The following is a 26,951-nucleotide window of genomic DNA, read 5'->3' as shown; positions in this document are numbered from 1 at the left end:
AACAGGAGGCGATGACACGGAGCACCTTCTGGGCATTGGGCCTTGACACATACTGACACATTTAATCTTCCCAACATGGGACATGTGTTCCCGCTTTCTAAATGGGAAACTGAGGCTCAGAGAGGTCGGGTTGCACAGCTCGTAAGAGGCTCTATTAGCTTTGGAACCCAGCTCCTGACTCCTTCCTGTCCGTCAACTTCCAAGGGGAGGCCCAGTGGGCTCTGGGACGCCTGGTTGTCAGTGAGGTCCAGGGTGTGCTGAGTCTAGCCTGCCTGCTTGCTCTGGCGTGTTTGGTGGCTGTACAGATGCATGTTTTTCTTCTGGGTTCCCAGTAGACTCCTAGCCCTCCCTCTGCCTCGAGCCCCTCCCTTGCCCTAGACACATTTGCCTGGGCAGTGGAGTGGGGTCTGATTGGGTGGGGGCACCACAGGGAGCCTTGGGTGGAAGCTGGGGTCATCTCACTAGGAGGGTGGGATGCAGGGGGCCCTCGCCAAGATCCGGGACCCGGGATGATCCCTGGGCTCTGGTTCTCCAGTCCAGCTCTCCTTGTGAGGCTGCGAGGGCAGAGGAAGCAGCTGGGTGAGGGGGCTGTGGAGGCCTGGGGCTGAGCTGGGGCAGAGGCATCCTAGCCAGCGTTCTCCTGAGAGGAGCCAGAGGGCCAAGTAGGGGCTTGAGGGAAGGCTCCAGTGGGCTGGGGACTGCCTCTGAGCTACCCAGTGAGTGGAGCGAGCAGGAGGCCCAGGGGACTGCGTGGGGAGCCCTGGGCCAGGGCCACTCCCACCTGCAACCTCCCTCCTCTCACAGCTGGAAGCTCCTGTCTCCAGAAGGACCCACTTGCCACCTCCCCAGCAGTGAGAGGTGGGCACCTGACATGGGGCAGGGGACAGTGCTGTCCGTGGAGCTGTGTGCACGCGTGTGTGTGAGTGCATGGCTTTTTGAGTATGTGTATGATGTGCGAGTGGATGAATGTGAGTGGGAACTAGGCTGTGTCTTTAGGAACATATGACTATGCATGTGTGTGAAATTGTGCAAGTGTGTGTAAGCGTGAGCCAGTGTATGTCAGTGTGTGTGCTATGTGAGTTTGAGTCTACATGTGTGAGTGAGGGTGAGAGCGTGAGTTCCTGTGAGTCCAAGGAGATGTGTGAGAAGCCGTGTGTGAGTGAGTATGGGAGACGGAGTGGGTGTGTTTGGGGGTGAGGCGTGTCTGAACGAGATGAGGGACAGGGAGACGGTGGCACCAGTCCCTGTTTCCAGTGCCCTTTGGGCTACAGGCTCAGGGGGTGGTAGCCCGTGTGGATATGCAGACCTGACATGTGCACCCGCACAGCCTAGGGAGGAGCGCAGCAGGGAGGAGCATGGCAGGGAGGAGCGCGGCAGGGAGGAGCGCGGCAGGGAGGAGCGCGGCAGGGAGGAGCGCGGCAGGGAGGAGCGTGGCAGGGAGGAGCGCGGCAGGGAGGAGCGCGGCAGGCAAGTGCAGCAGCGACTGGAGGAAAGCTTGGGGGGTCTCGGCAGACATTGCCTCGGGGGGGCTACTTGTTTGGGGGGACAGTGATGAGTGGCCCAGGGTCTCTGCTGCCTGAGACTTGGCTGTTGAGGACTTGCATCTGGGGTGCAGACTTGGGTCATTGAATCCCAGGCTGGGGTGCAGAGCCCAGTGTGGTCAGAGTGGGAGCACGGAGACTCACTGGGGGTACAGAAGTTGCTGGGAGGCCATGTGGGGGCAGGCAGCCGCCACCCGGCTAGGCCCAGCTGTGCTGGTGGCGTCGAACATGGGGTTGGCAGCGTGCGGCTGGCTCAGCACGGTTATGATGGAGCAGGGCTTGTTTTTGTTTGGAGGAGGGAAGGTGGCCCAGTACCCACTGTAAACAGAGCCGCTGCCCCCCAACGGATGAGTTCTGCTGCTGAAGCCTTGCAGCCCCCACAGCTGATGGCCAAGAAAGTGGGGGCTGGCAGGGCTGTCCTGGCCTCCTCGCTCCCGACTCTCCTCCCTATGTTGTGAGATGCCTCATTCCTGGGCAGCCCCAGGCTTCCTGGCCCGCTCCTCCTCCTCTTCCTTTGTATCCCAGAACTCGACGTTAACTCCTCCCAGCGTCCCTCCTTTCCTGTGACTCAGAGTGCTCCCATCGTCGGTCCTGATTCAGTCCCTGCAGCTTATGCCATCACCCACACATAGCCAGAGAAAACAATTAGGGGCACGGTGGGTTACCTGCCAGGTTCCCAGGGCAGGTGACGTGGCGCAGGACTGTGTGACGTGGCGTGTGAACGGCGAGGGCAGGTGCTGTGCCCGAGTTCTGGGGCATCTGAGTGACAGGCAGGCAGGAGCTTCAGATTCCACGTGGCTGGTGGGGTGAGACAGGGTGAAGTCACCCTAGGACCTGTCTAGCTGTCTGTGCCCAGGGGGTATACAGCAGGCTGGGGGCCTGTGCAGGTAGGCAGGGCACAGAGACCTCCCACATGGCCAGGTAAGTGCTGGAGAACCTGGCACACCCATGGCCTCTGGCCCGCTTGTCTTGCTCCTGAAGCTGCGACAGGGAAGCCACCAGGTTGGCTGGCAAATACAAGAGACTTTGTAAAATATGCGTCCGGCTTTGCCGGTGGAAGTGCTGGGTTGAACCAGAGGAAGGTGTAACCCTGGGTTGATTTGGTCACTTGGGCCACCAGGCTTGCCTGGCAGATGGGATTGGGGATGCTTCAGGGGAAATCGTACAGTGGAAAATTTGAGTTAAAAGGCCCCAGCATGGCTGTCTCAGGAGCCAGGCTCTCAGGGCAGCGAAAGGAAGGAAGAGCGTAAACTTCTCCTCCCTATATACCCACACCATTCCCATGTAAAATAAAAACCAAGGTAATATCCGCTGTGCACTGTCATGAGCCTGCACTGCCCAGAGTACTTACGCACACCAGCTCATGGGAAACCTTTACAGACAGACAGATGGCCATCTCCCCATCCTACGAAGTCTGCAGTATCATCATTCCATTTTGCAGATCAGGAAACTGTGACGCGGGAGGTTTGAGCTGTTTTTTCAAGGTCCTATCTGGAAAGGCCAGCAGGTCCCATTGCCTCCTAAGACAGACCTTTGGAGTCCTGCCGACAAAGGATCTTACACAGGGTGTGTGTGAGCTCCTGGCCGGTGCTGGGAAGTAGGGCCAGGACCTCCTGCAGTTCGTTCCTGGCCTAACAGGCCACCGAGGACAGGCTTGCAAGGTGCAGGCATTGAGCACAGTGGTGCTTGACAGCAAAGGTGCCACAAAGTCCACACACCTGACTTGGAGAAGGAACTAGGGTGGATCTGCCGGTAACATGGCCCAAGAGATGGGAGCCATTGCTCAGAGGGTTTGGGCCTAATCCCTGTCCAGCAAGAGGATTTAGACTCTTGTGGTTCAGTCATAATAATGGTTGACATTTACTGAGGGCTTTCTCTGTGCTAGGCATGCCATATCCATTATCTATTCACAGGGAGGAAACTGAGGCACAGAAAAGTTAATTACCTTGCCCAAGGGCACACAGCAGATTAAGACAGGGCCTGGGTCAGACTCTAGGGCGGCCTGACCCCCTCAGCCTTGCTCCTAACCACTCCAGCATCCTGCTTCCCCCGGCCAGGACCGGCAGCCCCGGGCTCTGTTCTCCTTCCCAGCCCTCGAGAGCGCAGGTCTGAGCTGTGGCAGCTCAGGGAGTGTATGCGTGTGTGAGTGGGTGTTTGAGTGTGTGTATGTGTCACGGGTGTGTTTGTGTTTAGGCAAATGGAGAAAGAAAACAACACCCGCATTCTTTTGCAGCCCTGTAGACATCACTGCATGGTGGAGGAATGTGGATTCAGTGCAGCAGGTTGTTTTCTTTTTTTTTTATCATGGCACATAAATACCTTTGGGTTTCTCGGTTCTCAGAAAGGCATCTATTACTCAGGTCTTACTTAGCAGTTATCACTGAAGAGGGAAGCCTGGAGTGAGCATGTGGGCGGGCGTGCCACACACACTTATAACGCCCCCTTCAGCTGGAAGGCAGACTCTTCTTGAATTCAGATGAGCAGATGTCTTGTGACCAAGAAGGTCCACTTGCTGAGCTCCAGCTGGGGGTTGGGAGCTCACCCTGTCCTGGGAGCCGGCATCTTCCCCTCTTTCTTGCTGAGAAGCAGAGACCACCATTCCCACTGAAATGTAGGGACCCTTGCCCAACGTGAAAGGAGGAAGGAAGGGAGGAAGACAGGGAGGGAGGGAGGAAGGAAGGAGAGAGAGCAGCTCAGCACAGCTCCAGGCCGAACCTGTGGGAGTTTTTCCAGCAGTGTGGGGGTGTCATTTGCTCCCCTTCCCAGCAGGAGGAGGGAGTTTCCAGCAGGCAGAGTGGTGTGGGATGAGGGACATGGCTGGTGGGGAGGCCTCTGGCCCCATGGTGGGTGTCCTGTGCAATAGATGGTATCTGTGTCCACTACGCTACAGAGACACCAGCTGCAGCCTGGAGACCATAAGCCTGCCACCCAGGTTCCCAGCTGGTAAGTGGCAGAGCCAGTCCTGGGTCGTTTGCAGCCTGGAACTCTGGAGCTTGCCGGTCTGATGCATGTTTATGGGAGACATGGTTCTCTCCTCCCCCAGCGATGTCCTGTGAAGGCTCTCTGGGAGACTTTCTGTCGTGTTTCTGAGCTGTGTTACAGCTTCTGGAGGCCAGTGAGGTGACCCCACCCCACCTCGGTCCATGAATGTCAGGGTCATAGTCTTGGCGGCCCCAGCTGCTCTGGGGCTGCGACCTGGCTCACCTCTCTGTCCCCAGCATCCGAGCTCTGAGGCTTCACCACGTCAGCTCCCATATCTTCCACTCTGCATGGGCCCTGGGCATAAACCTTTCTTTGCCCTTGTTCCATAGTCTGTAAAAGGAGACACGAGCTGTCCTTACTTCTGGGCCTGGTGGGAGGCTGAGATGAGAGAGTAGGAGCCATGCCCCTGGCCTGCAGTTGCTGCCGGGCCTGGCCTGGTTCTGCTCCACCCTCACTGCCCAGCACTGAGGGCCAGTACTGTGAGTGGGGAGGGATGAAGAGAAATGGCCTCTGATAGGGTGATGGTCATCATTCCCAGGAGGAATGAGGCTGGGGCTTAGGGGCCAAAACCAGGTGAGCAGAGGCAGATTCTCCTCCCTCACCCTGCCGGGGTCAGACCAGCAGCCCCCTCCTCCCATTCTGAGGCCCGGGATGCTCCCCCGGGACTGGCGGAGCACACGGTCAACTTCTGAGATTTTTCCTACACTCTTTCCCTTCAGGTCAGGAGTCAGGCTAGATTTATGGTTTCTCCTGACATTTTCTCTATATTTATTAATAAGTAGCATTTGAATGGAAAAAGCAGAATAACCTTTTACATTAAAGAACATTACCGGCCAGGCTCAGTGGCTCATGCCTGTAATCCCAGCACTTTGGGAGGCTGAGGCGGATGGATCACCTGAGGTCAGGAGTTCGAGACCAGCCTGGGAAACATAGGAAAACCCTGTCTCTGCTAAAAATACAAAAATTAGCTGAGTGTGGGTGGCACACACCTGTAGTCCTGGCTACTCGAGAGGCTGAGGCAGGAGAATGGCTTGAACCTGGGAGGCAGAGGTTGTAGTGAGCTGAGATTGCACCACTGCACTCTAGCCTGGTGACAGAGTGAGACTCCATCCCAAAAAAAAAAAAAAAAAAAAAAAAAGAAGAACATTACCAAACTTTCTGGCATAACTCAAAATCCCATTATTCAAACACAATTTATTTTCTTATATACTGTCTCCCTTGTACATATAGTTCATTTTCCTAGTTGGACTTAGAGTGTGTGTGCAATTTTGTTTTATTTTCACTTACGTGTGATCTTAAACATTTCTGTATTTCTCGAAGTCTTTATAATAATAACCTAAAATAGGCACAGTACTGTCCCATTGTCTTGCTATGACAGCGGTATATTAAGAACTATTTCCCTCCTGTTAAACATGTGGGGTGTTGTCAGGGTTTAACGAGTGGACTTAACGCTGCAGTGAACATCTTACATGTTTCTTCTTACCTGTGACAGTGTCACTGAGGCAGGCCAGGGACTTAGCGGGTGTTTTATGGCAGGTGGTAGACTTCCTCCAGGGATAGCTGGAGTTCTACTCTTCAGTATGTTTTAAAACCAGAAACCCTTGAGCAGGCCTCCTTTGGTTTAAGTGCCTTCTGTGTGTGGGGTGCAGTACTAGATTTTTTTTTTTTTTGCCATGAACTCATTCATAGCAATCCTGGAACATCAAATTATTAGCTCCATTTTCCATGACAAGATACCAAGGTGTGGTGAAGCTGAGTCAGTTGCCCACAGTTTGCAGCAAGAGGCTGACCCAGGCTTTAGATGCAGTACGCACCACTGCCTCTTTACAGCTTAAGGTGGTGAGACCTCCATCCCCGGGAGGATATTCGCTCAGAGCCTGGATGACAGTGCCTAGAATACGCTGGGTGAGGGTTTCTCGACTTTGGCATCATGGACATTCTGGCTGCATAATTCTCGGTTGTGGGGACTGTCCTGGTCACTACAGGATATCTACCAGGATCCCTGGTCTCAACCCACTGGCCACCACTAGCACAAATTGGAGACAGTCAAAAATGCCTCCAGATATTGCCAAATGTCCCCTGGTGGCAAAGTCACTCCCAGTTGAGAACTGCTGCTGCAGAGGATTCCTGAGTAGGTCAGGGGGTTGACTGCAGGTTCTCTTACAATCCCTGGGACCTCCATGAGGCTCCCCTACCTGGCGGGCTCCCTTGGCAGACTGTCCCCGTCAGTGGGCCATTGATCGGAAAGACTTGTTGGGGTGGCCGTCGAAAGGAGAGGGGGAAACAGCAAGCAGCACACTGCAAAGACTCATGGGATGCAGGCTCGGGAGAAAGCCTGGAGCACCTCTTTCATACGCAGACGCAAATTTGGGGCACACAGCTTCACAATCATCAGCTCTGGGGCAGGGGACCTGGCTCCCAGTAATGACCTCGCCTAGCAGCCTGGTGGCCAAGAGACACCTAAACCTGTCACCTCCTCTGCAACTTCTTGCCATCTTGGAGGACTCTCTGGTGCAAGGAAATCTCATGTGGCACCCTGGCCTCCCACATGGGCTGGGGACATCCTTGAGTATCTTTCCAGGGACCGTCCTGGCCAAGGAACCCAGAACCAAGCCCACCTGTGGCACCTGGTCTCACAAAGCCAGGCCACAGTGGGGGCTGGCAGGGAGGCTGTGATTGGATTTGCAGGCTCCGTGTAGACTGGGCTTTAAAGAGCTTTCTCATTTCCTCTCCGGAAGTCTGCAAAAGGCCACAGGAACAAAAGAGGCTTGATTGATTGTGTCTTGGAGAGAGTCATCAAAAGGAGAGGGGGAAGAGCAGGCAGCACACGGCAAAGACACTTAATTCTGTACACAGTGTCATGCCAAGAAACCACGAAGTGCAGGAACAAGCAGCAGACATGCTCCTTTTATCAGTAGGGTATGTCCTTAGCGGACATGCTCCTTTTATCAGTAGGGTATGTCCTTAGCAGTAACAGCCAGGGACAGCTGGCAGGACAGAGTTTTTGGCACCTTGCTTTCCTCCTCCTGCTCCCTCCATCCCTCTCCATACTATCCACCTTGATTTAGAGAAAGGAACTTTTTAGATGAAAACCACTTAAAATCAGATCTTATTCCAGGGCAGTTTGCATTTCGAGAGGCTGTTCTTGAAAACTAGCAAGCTTCAAAGAAGTGACTCTCCAATGGTAGAATTTCAGGTAGGGAGTTGCGGTGATTTTTGTTTAGCCAATGAGATCTGACTGGTACCTTCCAAGATACCAGCCATGAGCTAGGCTGCAGCTTCCTGGGAGGCTCTCTGGGGTCAGTTAAACATCCGTTACCAGCTGTCTACTGGGTGGCAGCCATGGGTGGACATGATGTGTGGGGTCAATCCAGGAGACAGCTGACTTTAGAACACTGGGTTCACGCTGATGGCCCTCACGCATGGCATGCTTACTGGATGCCAACTGTGTGCCAGGGGCCTAGGAATGAAAGCCAAATATCTGAGCCATCCAGCGAAACAGGCAGTGAAGCACACTGTGGAAGCTTCACCCGGTGCTGTGCTGTGGGTCTCCCAGGCCAATACAGGGCCATGTGGGAGCACCAGGCCCTTGCCTGGGGCAGGAGGGCTGGGACACATGTGCTAGGGGGAGGAGATCCCAGCCTTAGCTCTTAGGAGTTCATTAGACAGGTGCTTTTTGAAGGGGAAGGGCATGAATGCAAAGACCTGACAGGCAGTGTCTGGGGGTTGCAGGCTTCTAGAACTAACATAAAGGGTGAGTCCTGAGTTGGTGGCAAGTGAGGCAGAGGAGGCAGGGAGGGCACAGGCCTTGGGGGTTTTGGGGGCCCAGATAAGGAGTTTGGTTGTCATTCTGCAGACAGTGGGGAGTCCCGAGGGGTGAGCACACCCTTCCAGTCTGCTGGACACTTGACTTCCGGGACTTAGAACCACAGGGTCCCACGCTTGCCCTGCCTCCTGCTCGCTGCCCAGACGCAGACTCCATCTGCTGTGGGCCTCTCTGCTTTAGCAGGCCTTTCTGGACCGGAAGTGTTCTTCCTTTGAAAATGCTCATTCATCCCTGCCTCCAGGAATCCTTCCTTGACTCCCTCAGGTCAGCAAGGTTGGCAGCCCCCGGGAGCCGGGAGGCTTCTTCTGGGTTGGCATGGCCTGTTTCCTCTGATGCCGGTCTCCCCACCCCACACCTGGACTGGAAGCTACTGGAAGCTCTGGGGTGGTAGTACTGTTTCCCTCACCTCTGTGGTCAAGGTCGGAGACTCAAGATGGGCACATAGTAGGCCCTCAGGAAACCTGTGCCACCCGAGTGAAGAACGTCGAGCTTGTCTCAAGTCATGGAGCTGGTCGAACCCTCCTGACCTCCTTGAGCCAGCGCATGTCCAGGCTGCAGCAGACCATGTTGTTGGATCCAGGGGCCCAGACACCTGGCTTGGGCTGCAATGTGGTGGCTGCCAGGAGGGAGGGTGGCTGAGGGCATGTGGCCTCCTGGGCATGCAGAGGAAGACCAGGGCCTGGGAGAGGCTGGACCAGGTGGGAGCGAGGCTCCCCTGGGGCCGGCTTAGCACGTGAGCTACCTCCTACCTCATCATGAAGATCCCAGCTGAAGGCAGGGCACTCCTGTTGGCTTCATTGCAAGGAAAAAGTGGTGTTCTGCTGCCCAGGGTGGTGCTGGCTGTTGGTTGCTGGCAGACTTGGAGGAAAGCCGGTGGCTGAGGCTGGCAGAGGCACAGACAGAAGGGCTGGGTGTAGGCATCACCCGGGAGGTGTGGGGAGGGTTGCAGCTGGGCAAGTCGGAGCAGGAGACCAAACCAGGAGATGCCAGGGCCACACACCAGCCCGGTTCTCCCTGGAGCCTTGAGAAGCAGAGCTGCCACCCTGGATGTGCAGTCAGCGCTCCCACCCCTGCCCTGCCCCTGCCCCAAGCCCAACACCACCCATGGAGAGGGTGACCTCAGGCCTTGGAGATTGTTGGCTCGTGGCTGCAGGTGGCTCGGATCCATACACTTGGATCCTGGTGTGCACCCCTCACATGTCAGAATTCCTGTTTCCATCCAATCATGGCATGACACTGTACTCCCCGGGGATCCAGCCTGCCTATCTCACACCCAGAGTTGCGCTGCCAGTCTGGGCTGGGATAGTGGTGAGGTTAACTGCAACCAGCTGCTGTGGTTATAAGCCAGGTAAGGGGTCCAGTGACAGCTCTGCTGCATCATTGGCAAGGGACTGCTTGGGGACTGAGCTGCCCGGGGGCTGAATGAGATGACCCCTGGAGGCCTTTCTGGGTGCCAGACTCTGGCATAAGAGGGAGAAGACAGAGGGGTTAGAAACACATGGTTTGGGCTTGGGGTGGCTCCTGGCAAGGCAGCCTCACAATCCCAGGATCCATAAGAGGGCAAACTTAGAGGAATCAAAATGCAGCTCTCCCCACCACCCTGGATGGGTCTCAGCGAGTGTCAGAGCCCATCCCCAGGTTCTGAGGAGCAGTGTAATGGGCCAATGAGAGGCTCCTCTCCCTGTAGCTTGCCCAGAGTGCTGCCAACCAGGCAGGGTCCCACGTCAGCCCAGCTCCTTTCTCAAGACTTTGTGACTTGGTGTCACTTGGATCACATTGTTTGGAAGAGGTGAGATTTGTTCTTGATCTGCAGACATCTCCCCCCACTGCCATCATCCCTGCTGTTTGGGTCCTAATTGGAAGGGCCTGGAAAGGCCACCTGCACCATTCCCCTGACCCCAAAATACCACCCCAACCCCAACCCCCACCCAGCCTGCAGTTCCACTGAGAAAATAGCCCTTTTGAGTGTGTCCGTGTTCAAAAAGCGCTTTTAAGAGATAAACACTTTTTAATTCATCTTGAAAATGGTTGTGCTTAGAGCACAGCAGGTACCCAGTTAATATGTATAGGCTTCAGTGCTAAGGACTATGCATGGCAAATCTTTTGCTCTCAAGGGGTTTACAATGTAAGGGAAGGAAGGCATTCTTATGCAGTGATGGCAAACACTGCCCATGGCAGACAGTACAAGCTGATTAGTGTGCCTCCTGCAGCAGACATTAGGAGTCGATTACTGCACTTTTCCTGACCTAAGAGATAGCCTGATGCCTTCTCCAACCCAGCCCTCCCTTAAGGGTGCTTGTGAATCTCAGGGTCTAGAAGCTGCTTACCACCTGGACTTTGTGAGGCATTGAAGCCTGAGAGGATGCTCAGAGAAGAAAAGGATTCTTGAAGACTTGAGTGCCTGAGAGCATTTATGTGTTCAGTTGGTCTCTGAGTCAGTCAACAAACATTGATGGTGTCTGTGCCTAGGGTGACCATAAAGGGAGACGGACACGTAAACATGTAGTTAAAACACAATGAGACAGGAGCCTTGACCTCGGTGGGCACACAGGCAAGACAGACGCCTGCCTGGCCTGGCAGGGGGTGGTCCCAGGGAGGCTTCTCTGAGGGGGTGTCATAGTGGGTATTGGGGAACTAGCATTCCAGCCAGAGGAACCGCGTGATCAGAGTCACAGACAGCATGACTGAGGTGGAATGGGGGTGGGGCAGGGAACCTGGGAGTGCAGATCCTGAGGCAGGGCCTTGGGGCCATGACAGCGACTTGGACCTTATCCTTTGGGCACTCGCTGCCTTTGTGGTCCTTTGTCCCCTTTCAGAGTCTGCTGCAGGGATTTTCCACCCTCAGTGGTCCTTGGTCCTTGCCCCCACACCCAACTCCCTGCCTCCTCAGCCTCGGATTAAGGGGACCTTGGCATGGGTCTGGGTGCCTGTGGCTCCCATGTGCTAAGCCTGTGGCTCCCATGTGCTAAGCTGCTGGGGTCTGTTTCTGATGTCTGCTGCCTCCCTGGGCCCCTGAGAGGCCTTCGCCCAGCCCGCAGCCTGCTCAGGGCAGTCTGTTTTCCCTCCTCAGGGCAGAGGTCAGCCTTGCTTTTCCTCCACACTCAGGAATCGTGCTTCAGGAATACACAAAGCAGCTGTTAAAATATCTGGGTCTGGCGGGCCCGCCGCACAGTGGGCCCCTTGTTCCCCTTGCAGACAGCGGCCTCAGAGCACGTCCCAACCCTCTGCTGGGTCGGGGGTGCTGGGGGAGTGGTGTCAGGGAGAGACCCTGGCCCTCTAGGCTTCAGGGCTCTCCAGGGAGGAAGGTGATGGACAATGGGGATTTAGAACCGAGTGGAACAGGCACGTTAGAAACAGATGCCAACCTGAGATTTTTGATGTCAGACTGTAGAGGCGCTGGCACCGGGGTGGGTGGAGGAGGGGGGCTGGATGTGACTGTCGTGTCCATTCTTGGACAGAGCCTTCTGTTGGTGGGGCAGCTTCCAGGCACTGCTCAGGGGCAGGCCTTCTCCAGCTGCAGGGATGATAAGGCCAGGCCTGTGTGTGCCAGGCCCCACGAGAGACATGCTGTTCATCCCCATTTAACAGATAGGGAAACTGAGGCTTAGGGAGAAGTCGATTCTTGTCGACAGCCCCTGATAGAGCTGGGAGGCGAACACGGCCGCTCCTTCTCCGGAGTCTGCACTCACTGGCCTCCTGCTGAATGTGCCAACCACTGACATGTGCAGAGCATAGTGTCAAAGTTCAGTCACAGCACAAAGAGGTTGGTGAGCTCTGTCTAGGACTCTGGGAAGAGGGTGTGAGAGCAAGCTCCCTGGGTTTTAAAGCATGGCATCCTCAGTAGAGCAGAGGGAAGAATGTTCCTGGCAGGAAGGCATGGGGGTTGGAGAGGGCCTGCTGGCTTTCAGGGAGTAAACCCAAGTGGAAACAAACGGAAGTCACGAGGCCGTCTCAAGTGTCAACCTCAAAGTAGGTCTTCCCCACAGCCTCCCAGAGGGAAAAAGCCCTCTTGATACTCATCAACTCTTATCGGAGACTGGCTGCCCCTGGAGGGGCCTGCATTTCCCATGGGGGCCCTCCCTGGCCCTTGTTCCAGCCCAGCAAGTCAGTGAATTAGGGCTAATTATCTGTTTTCCTGGACACCAGCAGGCCCAGGAGCTGGGCAAATTAGGGGAGCTTTTGTACTTGGAAAAACAAATTCAAGGAGCGATAAAGAAGCAGGTGCACCTGCTAGGATGGGGATTTTGCATGGTGCCCACCCCTGGCCACACCGGGAGGGTGAGGGCTTTGGCCACCCCCTCAACTTGTAGGCCCCTGGGCTGCATCGCCTGGAAGAGGTGGGGGCAGCAGGCACAGGCTGGGCAGGCTGTGCTGCAGAAGCGTGTCAGACACCCAGGGGCTGGAGGCCTTCCTAAACCTCAGTCTCCTTCTAGCCTGCCCTTCCCAGATACCCTCACGGCCCCCATGGTTCCCCTTCAATCTGGCTTATCACCTGTTTCTTTTCTTTCTTTCTTTCTTTCTTTGAGATGGAGTCTCGCTCTGTCGCCAGGCTGGACTGTAGTGACAGGATCTTTGCTCACTGCAACCTCCGCCTCCTGGGTTCATGTGATTCTCCTGCCTCAGCCTGCTGAGTAGCTGGGATTACAGGTGCCTGCCACCACAGCTGGCTGATTTTTGTATTTTCAGTAGAGATGGGGTTTCACCATGTTTCACCAGGCTGGTCTCAAGCTTCTGACCTCAGGTGATCCGCCCTCGTCGGCCTCCCAAAGTGCTGGGATTACAGGTGTGAGCCACCGCACCCGGCCTCACCTACTTCTGTCTCCCTGTGGGAACACTTTTTTTCTTGCCTTAGAGTGTGCCAAGGGCATCTCCCTCCCTTTGCTCATGCAGTTCCCGGACCCTGGAGTGCTCTTCCCTTTGTGCTGTCTGGGCCAAGTTCAGGATCCTTTCATTCTCTGACTGGAAGCCACACGGCAGACTGGAGGGTCACCAGGAAGCCTCCTCTGACCTCCTCAGGCAGCCCGCCCTTGTTTAACTCCCACAGGTAGAAACTCACTGCCGCTTCTTTGACATTTAGCATATACTGCCGTGGACTTTGAAGCACTCTCTACACAAGTGCCTGCCTCAACAACTCTTTACATGTGTGTCTAGAGCTGTGCTTTTGTACATTTTGACACCCCTATAATAATTCTGGAGCCTGGCACGCATCTATGCATACAAAGAAGTTGGCCATGATGGAGAAAGTAGGAAACTAGAATCCAGCAGACATGCCCTGGACCGCCAGCACTGCCGTATCTTAGCCGTGTGACTCTGGGGAGCTTACCTATCCTCTCCGGACCTCTGATTTTAAGTGAAAGCAAGGTTTGAGATATTGGCCCAGCAGGAGTAGCTGCTGTGAAAGGTGAAATTACTTGAGGAGAGGAGCTAGTCGGCTCAGGACACCTATGTGTGCTTGAAGGTTTTGTTGTCTTTCTCTGGTCATGGGGCTCCCAGTGTAGACTCATCCTAGGTGGAGGAGGGGGTCTCAGGAAGGACAGAGCAGTTCAAGAGGACCCTTCTTCCTCTGAGTCAGCGTGGGAGCCATGGATCCCAGGGGATTTTGGAAGAGTGGTTTATTTTCTTCCAGATGTGTCTCCCTTCATTGTCCTCACGGTCTACTGGGTACCAAGTGGAGTGGTGGGCCATGCACCAAATCCTCAGAGAAACAGGGGAGTCTGTTGAGAGCAGTGGCTGTGCACTGGTGCCTCACAAACATCGCCACCTTCCAGTTTCTGGATAACCTTGCTGGGGGTGCATCCCCCTCACTGTCTGGGGGAAGCCAAGGTCAAGGTTTTAGAGCCTGAGGGGCATGGGGCTGACCCCGGACCCCATGGCCCTGTGTCCCTACATCTGACCAGTGCAGGCATCGTTTGTAGGGTCTGGGCTCCCCTCCTGAGTTTGCCGTCTCCCCAAAGGACCCAGAGTGGAGGCTGTGAGCTATGGGAGTCCCTGGCTGGAGTGGTGGAAGAGGGACCAGCACAGGTAGGAGCTTGCGGTTCCCCTCCCGGTGTGGTATGGCTGGAAGAGGAGGAGCCGGGGACGAGGCCTTTGACACAGCTGCCCACCCCTCCACACTCCGGAAGGCCTGGCACACCTTCCTGAGCTCTGCCTGGCCCCAATCCTGGAGCTCCTTGTTGGTGCTGCTCTCTGGGGCTCTGCGGAGTGGTTATCCTGCTGGACCGTAATGAAACCATGGCAGGCTTCGGTTTCACGTACAGTGATGGGAAGGTGGACAGAGAAGGCAGAAACTGGCGCTGCCTAGGCCTCAGACCCCACAGGCAGGTGACCATCCCCCCAGCGCCCTGCAGGCAGGTGATCTTTTCTTGGAGAAGAAGAAAATGGGAGAAGCTGCCCATGTAGGGCAGCTGCTGTAACAGGTGTTCTGGGCCGTGCTGGGAAGGCTGACTGTCTTCCCACTCACCTGGGAAGGAGGATACTCGGCATCACTGGGAAGCAAACTGAGCCTCCGAGAGGGGAAGTAACATGGCCACAGACGCACAGTGGATGCAGACTATGCTGGTCCAGGCACACACACACCTCTCATTGTGGGAGAATTCAGTGCCTCATGTTTTAAAATAGGATTATTTTGCCACTGGCAGTAAAATGCCAGCAGTCCTGGGGAACCCTTACGTTCCCCACGTCCCTATCTCCTTCAGGGTGGAGGAGTGAGTGTCAATTTGTCTGGGTGGAACAGTGGGGACCGACCTGGGGAGTCAGAGCCCCCTGTGCTCCTAGGCTGCCAGCCTTGGCATTGTGGCATTGGGCTGGTGTCCCTGAGGTCATTTTCCCAATGGAGACAGTGATGTGAGGGGAGAGGAAAGGACTGGTGCCCAGCCCCTGGTGGATATAGGACCAGTCCTCAGGGCCTCGGGCCGTGAGTCGGCTGCTCCCCTTTTAGCTGTCATGAGGTTACAATGACGATTTCCCTTAATCCCGGCGGCTGTGTGCTCTTCACTCCAGGAGCTTTCACTTTTTATCTCATTGGATCTTAAAAATAAGTCTGCAATCAAGGCAGGGCACATGTTGATCTCTCGTGTATGTGCACGTGTTTGCCTGGGTCTGTGTCCTTGTATATATACATATGAGTGTTCATATACCTCTGCATGTAACTACATGTATCTTGTATGTGTGCATGTGTGTGGCTGCATATGTGCTGTGAGCGTATGTGTAGTGCATGTGACCATGTGTGACTTTGTATATGTGTGTGCCCATGCACACATTTATGACTTTAATGCGGTGTGCACGTGTGTATGTGGCCTGCGTGCATGTGTACGCATGTGTGTGGCTGGGTATGTGGTTTGTCGGTGTATGTGCGGTGTGCTGTGTGAGTATGTGAGCCTGCGTGTGTGTGTGCATCCGTGTGTGCCGATGTGTGTGTGTGGGTCCTGGGCACGCATGCCGCACGGCTGACATCACAGCACAGATGAGAACACCGTGGCTCTGTGGTGTCTGTGATTGCTGAGAGGCGAGGCTTCCTCTCTCTCCTGGAGATTGATTTTGCCTGGGGAACAATGCTCTAATTCCTGTGAGTCACTCGTTAGAGGAGTTCAAAGAAACCAGGTGGCGGGAGGGTGTCTGGGATTTCAGGTTTCAGGGTGATTCGCTCATTCTGCTCTGATTATTAATTTATTCGTCAAGCCAGTCCTTTAACTCAGAGTTCTTAACCTTTTCTGTGCCATGGGCCCCTTGGCAACCAAATGCAGTTTGTGGACTCCTCCAATAATGCTATAAATGCATAGAAGAAAAGACACAAGGACTATGAAAGAAAGCGATGATGCGATGTCTAAAATGTTCAGGGCACCGCATCTGTGATCAAGAATACATGTGCTGCTTTACCAATACATCAAAGGGCAAGGTCAGCGGTGGGGGCTAATGAATGGCCGGCGTAAGTCAGTGAGCATGGGCATATCTGCGACTCATGCCACTGGTAGCCCGAGGGAGACACCAACTTCAGCTCCAAACTAGCAAAGATAAAAATGTATTTTTTTAATCAGGTTAGACAGTCTGCTTTAACTGGAACGTGTAGATTGTTTGTTTATTTATTTTGAGAGAGTCTTGCTCTGTTGCCCAGTCTGGAGTGCAGCGGCATGGTCTTGGCTCACTGCAAACTCCGCCTCCCAGGTTCAAGTGATTGCCCTGCCTCAGCTTCCTGATTAGCTGGGACTACCGGTGCATGCCACCACACCCAGCTAATTTTTTGTATTGTAGTAGAGACAGGCTTTCACCATATTAGTCAAGACCGTCTTCATCTCCTGACCTCGGGATCCGCCTGCCTTGGCCTCCCAAAGTGCTGGGATTACAGGTGTGAGCCACCACGCCTGGCTGAACTTGTAGATTATTTGGAAGCCAGAAGGGACCTTATAAGTTCGGTTTTTCATATACCGATTCTGTGTCAGAAACAGTTGTAGAACTAACAGAAATGCAGCTCTTCTTGCCACCCCCTGCCTAGACTTGGGGAATCAGAATCTCCAGCGGAAGGTCCCGAAATGCTCTCGAAGCTTCTTGCTGTCACCAGTGCCCCTGCTGAGGCCCCAGAGAGCAGGTGACCTGGGTGAACCTCCTAATGGACAGGGGGCTCCTCCAGGCCCTGGGTCCCGGGCGCCCGCTCCCACCCCCTTAGCAGAATTTTGGAGAGTGTGGCTGTTTCCTTTGTGGTTGTTTGGACAGCGGCAGAGCCGTGTGTTTCGAAGGTAAAGTGAGGAATTGACTCTTCTCCTCCCTGTGGTAAGTGCTGTGACTCCCAGCCCCTCTTTTTCTGGAGCCCTGTGGAGCCTGTGGGAACCATCCCTGGAGAGACCCTCCCTGCTGTCGCCAGGCAGCTCCTGGGGACCCAGGCGAGACTGTCCGCTGGGGCTGCAGGGCTTGACGGGTCTGCTTCAGATGAGCTTTGGGGAGTGAAAGTGGCTGCCTGGGACCCTGGGCGCCTGGTGTTTACCTAGAAATTGTGCTAATCCCATTAATTCCTGTGATTTACACAGCCTCTTGGCTCTGTGTACTATCTTCTTCTCTGGGAAGGGGTGGGAAGGCGAGGCCATGGATGCAGTGGGCACTGCCTGGAATCCCCCTGCTGCATCTGCTCCCCACAGGCGTTCACGAAACGTCGGGTGCATCTGTGTGCACATCCTTTCCCCGAGCCACAGTCTGGGAAGTGGGCTTCTGAATAAACACCCCTCCTCCCTCACTACATTCACCCAGTTTCTGGAGCGACCACACCCTGAGGCATTTGGGCTGGAGGATCTGACTGTAGGCCTGGCCCTGTGCCTCCCTGGGGAGTGGCCTTGGGCAGCTCACTCCCCATGGGGGCCTCAGCTTCCTGCCCTATAAGAATTGGTGATGACATCCGCTGTGCTGAAGTGAATAGGTGGAATTGCCATGAGGAAGCTGCAGCTGCTGTGTTTTGGGTCTGTTCTTCATGGATGGAGCCTTCTAGTTACCAGCTTGGGCTGGGCCTGGCTATGGCAATGCTGTGCTGAACAGCTCCTGGCCTGAAGGTGATGAAAATAATCCGGGGACATTGAGTTAGGGACATGATCTGACTGCTTCAGGGCTCCAACCATGGGCCAGGAGGGGAAGGGGGGCTTCCTGGAGGAGGTGACATCTGAGTGGCACCTTGAAGGAAGAGTAAGAGTTCATCAAACACAGAAAGGTGAAGGGTTTCCAGTGAGTGGCATAGCTTGGGCAGAGGCCTGGCTCTGTGCAAGGGCAGAACCAGTTATCCCTGTTAGGAGGGTCACGCAGCCAGGGAGCTGGCAGGGAGAGGAGGCTGTAGGTAGACATGGGAAGACTTTACCTGAAGGCCAAGGGGCTCAGCAGGGGAGGGATGGAGTGATACCTGGTTTCTGGGAAGGTCCCTGGCTGAAGCGCTTGCAATGACCTGGAGTGGACCAGAGGTGTGAAAAGTGCCAGGACCCAGAGGGAAAGAGTGCCTGGCACAGAGCAGCCAGTGGGAGAGGCAGTGCTGGTGAGGCGTGCAGGTGCTGGGGGGTGTGGGGTGAAGTGATGGAGCTCACAGTCTTCGTGTGTGGGGGGGGGAGAGGAGGAGGGTGGCTCAAGGATGCAGCTCGGGTGACTGGTGTGGTGGTGCCTATGACCAGGTAAGGGGCAGAGGAACAGCAGGCACGAACCAGTGCATACTGCTGGTGGCCATTCAGATAGCCAGAATCTTAAGGGGCGGATTTAAAAGTAGGCTTAAAAGAGCAAGCAGCAATCCCTGAATTTCTAGGTCACAAGGAGGCCCCTGACTCACCAGCAAGGAGATTTTTCTCTCTCCCATCTTGACTTTCTTGGGCTTTTTGGGCAGGGAGTTTTGAAAGATTGTGGAAACTGGCCAGACTGGTGTGTGCAGATGAGCCAGGAGCTGACAGGAGCTGTGGACATCCTTCATGTGGCTCCTCCATTGTTCTTGTGTACTCATTTTTTTCTACTTAAAAAGATGTGGAGTATTGTGTGGATTTAAAAAATAAAATTCTAGGCCGAGTGTGGTAGTGTGCACCTGTAGTCCCAGCTGAGGCCGGAGGATCGCTTGAGCCTGGGAGTTTGAGGCTGCAGTGAGCTTTGATTGTGCCACTGCACTCCAGCCTGGGCGACAGGAGAGACCCTGTCTCAAAAAAGAAAAATTCTTGGCTGGGCTTGTTGGCTCACGCCTGCAATCCCAGCACTTTGGGGGGCCGAGGCAGGTGGATCACTTGAGGCCAGGAGTTCAAGACCAGCCTGGCCAACATGGTGAAACCCTGTCTCTACTAAAAAAATACAAAAATTAGCTGAGTGTGATGGCACACACCTGTAATCCCAGCTACTCGGAAGGCTGAGACACGAGAATCGTTTGAATCTGGGTGATGGAGGTTGCAGTGAGCTGAGATCATACCACTGCACCCCAGCCTGGGTCACAGAGTGAGACTCTGTCTAAAAATAAAAATAAAAATAAAAATAAACAAACATAAAGACAGAAAAGTTCTAGGGCCTACTAATGTAGATTTAGCTGAGGGCCCTGGCAGTGGAGCTGACCGCAGGTGTCTGCACAATGTGACCCCCGTCCCCACACTCTCTGCAGGACCTTCACACAGCTGCCCGCAACCTTTCTGCCCCACTCCTCCAGGTGTCCAGCCAAAAATGCCAGCTATCTTCCTCACCACCTTCTTTAAAACATCTGACCGGCCAGGTACGGTGGCTCACGCCTGTAATCCCAGCACTTTAGGAGGCCGAGGCGGGCAGATCACCTGAGGTCAGGTGTTTGAGACCAGCCTGACCAACATGGAGAAACCCTGTCTCTACACAAAATACAAAATTAGCTGGGCGTGGTGGCGCCTGCCTGTAATCCCAGCTACTCGGGATTGCAGGAGAATCGCTTGAACCTGGGAGGCAGAGGTTGCGGTGAGCCGAGATCGCGCCATTGCCCTCCAGCCTGGGCAACAAGAGCGAAACTCCGTCTCAAAAACAAACAAACAAAAAACAAACATGTGACCTTCAGATTTCTCTTCTGATATAAAGGCTGGATTGCCAGTGTCTGCTCTGACCCACAACCCAGCTGGAGACGGAAGTTGCCTGTTTCCCGAATCCCTCTGGGTGTTCCTCCCTTGCTCACAGCCACTTTCCGTCCCTCCTTATCCAGTCTGTAGCCCGGCCTTTTGGCTCTGCCTTCAAAGTAGGTCCACGTTTCACCAGCTCTACCGCCACCTGCTTAACCCAAACTTTATTGTCTCTCCCTGAGTCAATGCCGTAGCCTCCACTCCCCCGAAAAGCCTGTTCTCCGCACAACAGTGGAGTGATCCCTTTACACAGGGAGTCAGTCCTGCCCCTCCCCTGCTCAAGACCCTCTGACGCCTGCACTTCCCTTCTGGTCACTACTCAAAGAAGCCAGCCTCTTCCCACATGGCCCCTGGCTCCTGGCTTTGTCCTCTGGCTGCAGTGGGGTGGCCCCTCAGGCATCCCATCCCTATCCCAGAGAGGCCCAGCAGTGCTGCCCCACTGTGCCCCTGCAAGCCTCTCTGTCCTGCTTGCTTTTCCTGAGCCACCTCCCACTCACTGAAATTAAATCTACATTTATTTTCCCCTTGTTTGCCCCCAAGGAGAATGTAAACTCCACATATTGTATCTTCAGCGCCAGGCGTGATGCCTGATGCATACTAGGGGCTTAAAAATATGTTGACTGAGTGCATGTGAGTCAATAAAGGATGAACATTTATTGAATGAATGGGTGAAGGAATGAGCGAACATGCAGATGAATAAGTGAAAGGTTCTGGTGAGCAGGGAAGCAACCTGAAAATGAGGGCCTTTCTTTGAGGACCTCCAGGTCATTGTCACCATATTTATTTTTATTTTCCCCATGATTTGCAGACAGAGGTCGTTATTTCTGACTTTACTCCCCCATCAGAGGTTACCTGCCATTCGTATCGGTAGGAACTTGTTACTTAGATTTTTAGAATCTGGGTAGAAGATGATGAGAAGGGCCTGCAGTTGTCCGTGAGGTCGTTCAGAAGACCAGGCGAATCCCAGGACTAATAATTCTCAAAATTAATTAAACCCTCCTTCCTAATTATAAGAGAATTAGAACGAAGTTGGTTGCTTTAGAAGCGAGTGGCGGTGTGAATCTGGGTCGGCGTTTCCCGGCTGGGTTTGGGCGCAGTGTTGGTGAGTGTCTTTGTCTTCTCTTTTAGGGTTGCCACCTAGGACGATGAGCGGCTGAGATGGAGACGTCTGCCTCAGCCACTGCCTCTGAGAAGCAAGAAGCCAAAAGTGGGATCCTGGAGGCCGCTGGCTTCCCCGACCCGGGCAAAAAGGCCTCTCCTTTGGTGGTGGCCGCAGCAGCAGCAGCAGCGGTAGCTGCCCAAGGAGGTACTTTCTGTTTCGCACGCTTGGAGGGCAGCAGGGGTGTTTTTCATTAGCCCATTAGGATTTAATTAGAGTGGTGGCCTATGTCATCAGGGAGGCACGCTGGGTTTATGGAAGGCGAAGAGGAGGGCGCCTCTGCTCCCAGGAATCCAAGGCACCATGAAGGTTGCCTGTGAGTTTGCGAGGAGGTCTGGCCACCCCAAGTCCAGGGGGCAGAGCTGCCTCAGACAGCGGCGGGTGGGGCCTGAGTACTGGGAGGGGAGAGAGGGAGGAGGGGTGTGGTCGCTGCCAGGCAGCCCTGGGGTGCGTGCAGCTGGCACATTCGAGATGTGCCCAGAGAACTTCTTGCTTCTTGCCTGCCAAGGACTGTTTTGGAAAGTAATTGTCTCCTGATGCCTTCTGGCTCAAATTAGAGGGTCAGGTACGGCATTTACTATCTTAGGTGAATTTTTGGCCAACTTAATTATAACAAAAGAGACTACACGAGCCACAGCCTCTCATTTTACTGCCCCAAAGAGAAAGAGTCTCTGGTTTCCACTGGGCCGTCCGTGCCAAGCATCCCGTTGGGAAAGTTTGGCGGGAAGAGGAGACCTCCCCTGTGTCTGCACAGTCCATCTGGAGGCCACAGAACTATTTCTGTCTCGGAGGAATGGAGAGACTTCGATTTCTGTTCCTCCCTTTTTGTTCCAGTGCATTTAGTCAGGCCCTGTTGCTCTCACGGCTCAGGCACAGCTCAGAGAGCAGCCAGGGAAGAGAAAGCGCCTTTTCTTCGGCCGGCGCTCGGGTAGCGCCTCTCACACTTTGATGTATACGCAGTTGTGGGGGGCTTGTTTCGGTGCAGACCCCGATTCAGTAAGTTGGGGCGGGGCTGAGTTTCTGCATTTCTGTTGGGTGGCAAGACGATGCTGGGGCTGCTGGTTCACAGGCCACGCGGAGCGTGCTAACACGGAACGGGAAACGGAGATCAGGAACACGGAAAGACCCTCGGAGGGGTTTAGGAGTTGGTGTTTCTACGAGTGGACCTGAGGGTCTGCGAGGGGTTGTTACTATATTTGCTTTTATTTGTCCTGTGATTCTAAGTGGGAGGTCATTACTGGGATGTGTGGCCCATGTCAGGAAAGGGAGATCTGAGGTCAACCTTCAGGCCCCCTTGGGGAGGTGGCCTTCTGAGCTGGATGATGCCTCTCCACCCTGTGCCCCTTGGACAGGGACTTTCTAGGCCCTCCCTCTGTGTGGAGGGGCCGGCTGGGAGTGGAGGAAGAGCTCTTAGGTGGAGCGGGAGGAGCCAAGCGCACAGGGAGGGAAGAGCAGGTGGAGGGGCCCTGGTCCTGGGGCCACATGGCCTTTTCCTTCCCCTGGGTCAGAGCCATCCCTGGCCTGTGGGGACGCCCCAAGCTGCCCCTCTGTCCATGCTCTGAGGCCTTGTGAGCTCCAGGAAGCCTGGCCTCCGTGTATGTCTGGCCTGCCGCAGGGTTTTCAGCGGGAACCATCCCCCCATCCCTCCGCCCTGCACCCTGCCTCTTCAAGCCATGAGTGGATCATGAACCACCGTGGTGCAATTTCCTGATGTGTCACAGCAGTAGAGGACAGACGTAGGCAGTAATTAGACAGTAATTAGAATGTAATTGCGGGGGAGCCCCTCTAGTGTCAGGCTGAGTTGTCATTATTGGTGCAATAGCAACAGATGCTTGAGGGATTCTTGATCTGTGGCGGGAGTAGGGGCCAGGCAGGAGGCCCAAAGCTTGGAGTACAGCACCTCCGCAAAGGCCTTCACCTCCCAACGCCACCCCACTGCACCCCACCCCCGATGCCTTTCCTGCCCACCCCACAGTCTCTTGTTGTTTGACTTCAGGGTGAGTTGGCTGGTGAGGTTCCAGCAGAGGGTGGACCCAGCCTTCGTGAGCATAGTTGCCACAGGGCAGGTAGCCTGTTGACAGTCTTGGGCCAGTGTCTGCTGCTGGAGAGTCGTGAGGACCCCAGAGCCTCCTTACCCATCGCTGCTCCCTGCACCTGTCTGTGAGCAGCTTTTTGGGGAAGGGTCCTCCTGGAGTCACGGGAGAGCAGCTGTTCCTGCGTGGCACAAAGCAGGGACATTGTGGGCTGAGTCTCCTGGTGCTGGTGAAACGCGGCGGCTGCATTCGCGGATGGGATGGGAGGTGCGCTGGCCTGGGTCCCAGTTTTCCTAATCTGTGTCGAGAGTGGATTTGAGAGGTGTTGTCCACAGTCTTTATGATTTTGGAACTTCGGATCTTCCTTAAATGTTACTGGATGGTGGCAGAGGTGTGTGAGTGAAAATCCTCATGTACTTAGCAACCCTGAGTCCCCCAGAAGACTCCAAAGAGCCGCGGATGTGGGCCTCGCTGCCTGCAGGAGTAAAGACCTGTCAGCAGTTGAGGAGAATGTGTGGAAAGAGGTGCCTGGCGGCTGCAGGTGATTGGCAGTGGGTACCCCTCAGGGCAGGGATGCTCTTGCGCTCATCTCTAGGTCTCAGTGTCTGGTGCTGGACCTGGCATAAGGGGTACCCAAGGGTCTTCTGGGACCAGAATGGTGTAGGAGAAAGGGTGGCATTGGTGAAGCCTGAGGAGGTCCTCATGGGCCAGAAGCATCTGCTGCAGCCACTGAAGAGTTGGGCACTCAGCCTTCCGGCGCAGGGCTGGGTGTGGACAGTGGGTGAGGAGGGGCCGTGAGGGACTGTGCCAAGCCTGGGAGAGGGACAGTGCTGCAGGGTGCACACTGGGTGGCTGCAGGGGTGCAGGGAGCTGAGAATTCTTGCTGAGGGGCCTCTCTTCTCAAGTTATTTCTGGGAAAGACAAATCATCTTGGTCTGGGCAGCTTGTCTGAGACCTGTTTGCTGGGGGCAGGAGCAGACTGAGTCAATTCCCCTGTCGCTGCTCAGGTGACCACTTAGACACCGGCTCCTCTGAGGCCTGGCTTGTTCCTCCAAATCCCCTGACACTGTCCCCATGGTTCACACCGGGATTTGCTGTCTGGCAGAAAGGGATGATTTATATGAGCTTGGTGTTTCCTGACTTATTACACATCCGAGGAGGAGTGGGGTGGGTGGGTCCTGTCTGAGGATGTCAGGGGCACAGTGGTGAGGAAACAGCCAAATCCTGCAAGCTGTCAGGGGCTGTTTCCCGGCATCTGTAAGGTATCCAAATGTGGGGGCACCCTGCATTCCCCTGCAGCTCATGGCCCTTCATCCAGCCTCCCCCACCCCTCACTGTCACCAGTTCCAAGAGCTTCCATTCCATGGCTAGAATTGTATGGCTTCAGTTGGTTCATACAGTACACATACCTGCAGGCAGAAGGATTTCACTTTTTTGTTTGTTTGATTGTTTTTTGAGACGGAGTCTCACTCTGTTGCCCAGTCTGGAGTACAGTGGCATGATCTCAGCTCACGCAACCTCTGCCTCCTGGGTTCAAGCCACTATCCTGCCTCAGCCTTCTGAGTAGCTGGGATTACAGGTGTGCACCACCATGCCCGGCTAATTTTTGTATTTTTAGTAGAGACAGGGTTTCACCATGTTGGCCAGGCTGGTCTTGAATTCCTGACCTCAAGTGATCCGCCCGCCCTGGCCTCCCAAAGTACTGGGATTACAGGCATGAGCCACCGCAGGATTTCACTTCTGAGTTATTTATATCTGTGAAAAATTGAAGACAGCCTACCTGTTCATTGATAGAGGATTGGTTCATCTATGGAACATCTTGAATGGAACACGATGTAGCCACTGAAAATGTTAATTAAGACTTTTCAATTACAGGGTGGGAATATGCTTATATTCTAATATTAAGTGGGATAAAAAGACGGTGCAACTGATCTCAAGCCCTGCTAGGAATGAGATAGAAAGTGAAGGTTCAGAGTGAGGAGAGAGGACATGAAGGAGGTGGGAGACCCCAGCAGCAAAGCTCGGAAAACCCAGGCAGGAGCTCCTGGGTGCCAGGCTGGTGCAGTCAGAGCCTCTCCTTCAGTACCTCCTGTACTGTAGATGAGACTGAGGCCCATTTGGGCATGGGGCTTGCCCAAGGCTGCCAACTGCTTCAACCATGAGCTGGGTCCGGGGCTTGGGGCTCCTGCCTCTCACATGGTGAGAGTCTCTTTCAGGTATTTGCTTTGAGATTGTTGTTTAGCTTGCTGTTAGACTTGGGCCTTAATTTAGGTCCTACTGCTACCCTGGGGTGAGTGTCCAGCCTTGGTAAGCTCTCCTCGTGTGTTTTCGTGTCTCAGTTCCCTCATCCATCCTAGGCCCCGATGGCACCTGCTCTCTTCCAAACAGCCAGTTTGTTGAGGTCTGGGGCTGTGACCTATTTGCAAAGTCACCTACCTCGACTGGCCTCTGTTGCCTGACTTCCCCTAGGAGTCCATGAGGCTGGACCTGTTGGGGGCTGGGTGTTTCCACTCAGAGTCACTATTTCCCTGGGCCAGAAAATGCTTGAGAAACATATTTGCAGAGCAGAGCACGGCTGGGCTGGACCAAGCTGGACCAAAGGAAAAAGCAGCCCTGTGGTCAGACTGGGGAAAGGTTAGTTTAATCATCTGGCTGGAGCAGTTCATAAGAGCAGACAGCAGAAGCCTGGGAGGGCGAGTTCTTCCCCAGCCTCTTTTGCTGTTGTGCTAACACTTTGGAGGCCATAAATCTTTTAAAACACATTTTGGCCCAGAGGTTTTCCCCTCCTTTAACTTCTAAAATGGTGTAATTTTAAAAGCAATTTGATTCAGATGTTTCTCATTGCTTTATACTGAAACTGTCCAAATTCTGTTGTATTTTCCTCCTCCGCTGTGGGTTCTCTTTCAAAAATATTTCCGAACCTCTCTGTGTGCCTCACTGAGCACCAGGGACTACTCAGAGCCTCTGGGATGATATGAAAGGCGGAGCTATGAAACCCGGAGCTGGGTCTGATCTCATGAGCTTTGCTAGTTTCTGGAATCAAGTAGCCAGACAGACTTTGGACATCCTGGGATGTACCTGCCATGGCCAACACCCACCTCTTCCGTGGAGCAGCCAGTGTGTGCTGGGCCAGGTGTCCTCCCAGTGTGGGCCTCGCCAGCAACATCAGCATCCCCTGGGAATTGTTAGAAATGCTAATTCTTGAGCCCCACCTTAGACCCACTGCATCCGAGTCTGTGGGGGTAGAGCCCAGCAAGCTGTGTTTACACAAACCCTCTTGGTGATCTGGATACACTCCTAAGTAGGCGAACCACGTGTTCTGACTCCATGAGGTAGGGTGGATCTTTCCATATGTAAGATGGGAGTTAGACACAGAGCTGCAGTGCAGATGAAGCACTAGATGACTCTCATCTCAGTGCTCCAGTGTTCTAGGAGGCCTCTGTGCTACCTACTCATACTGGCAGCCCTCCTATCTTCTGCATTGGCCTTACTGGGTTCTTGGAAAGTTTTTCTGAGGCACAGTTTTGTAAGATGGGAGTTAGACACAGAGCTGCAGTGCAGAGATTTCTTTCAGGAGACTTCTGACGTACATACACAGGCCTGCCAGGGCACTTCTTGGATCGTAGCTGTAACACTGCCTCTCTTCAGGCAGTGCCAAGGAAGTAGTGAGAAGCAGCCCGGGCTCTGGAACCAGGCTGCCTGATTAAGTCCCAGTTCTGCTGACCTTAGGCAGGTCTGTGCCTCACTTTTCTCATCTATAAAATGAACATGATCTTGGTTGTGAGCATTCCTTGAGTTAGCACATGAGAAGTGCTTAGAAAAGTCCTGGGCACAGAGGTGGCTTTG

At 54.4% G+C, this 26,951-nt stretch overlaps 1 protein-coding gene across 1 annotated transcript in view; it reads left to right on the top strand.

The window, feature by feature from the left end:
- The window catches only part of GLI2 (GLI family zinc finger 2), a 261,564-nt gene that overhangs the window by 41,424 nt on the left and 193,189 nt on the right, over positions 1–26,951 (top strand). Inside the window, exon 2 of the mRNA XM_007964688.3 lies at positions 21,042–21,219. Within this exon, the coding sequence (XP_007962879.3) occupies positions 21,072–21,219 (148 nt within the window). The 5' untranslated portion in view covers positions 21,042–21,071. The remainder of the gene's footprint in view (positions 1–21,041; positions 21,220–26,951) is intronic.

This window comes from Chlorocebus sabaeus, chromosome 10 (genome assembly GCF_047675955.1).
Source record: "Chlorocebus sabaeus isolate Y175 chromosome 10, mChlSab1.0.hap1, whole genome shotgun sequence".
Classification (NCBI taxonomy): Eukaryota; Metazoa; Chordata; class Mammalia; order Primates; family Cercopithecidae; genus Chlorocebus; species Chlorocebus sabaeus.
This window is presented reverse-complemented; position numbering and strand designations above follow the sequence as displayed.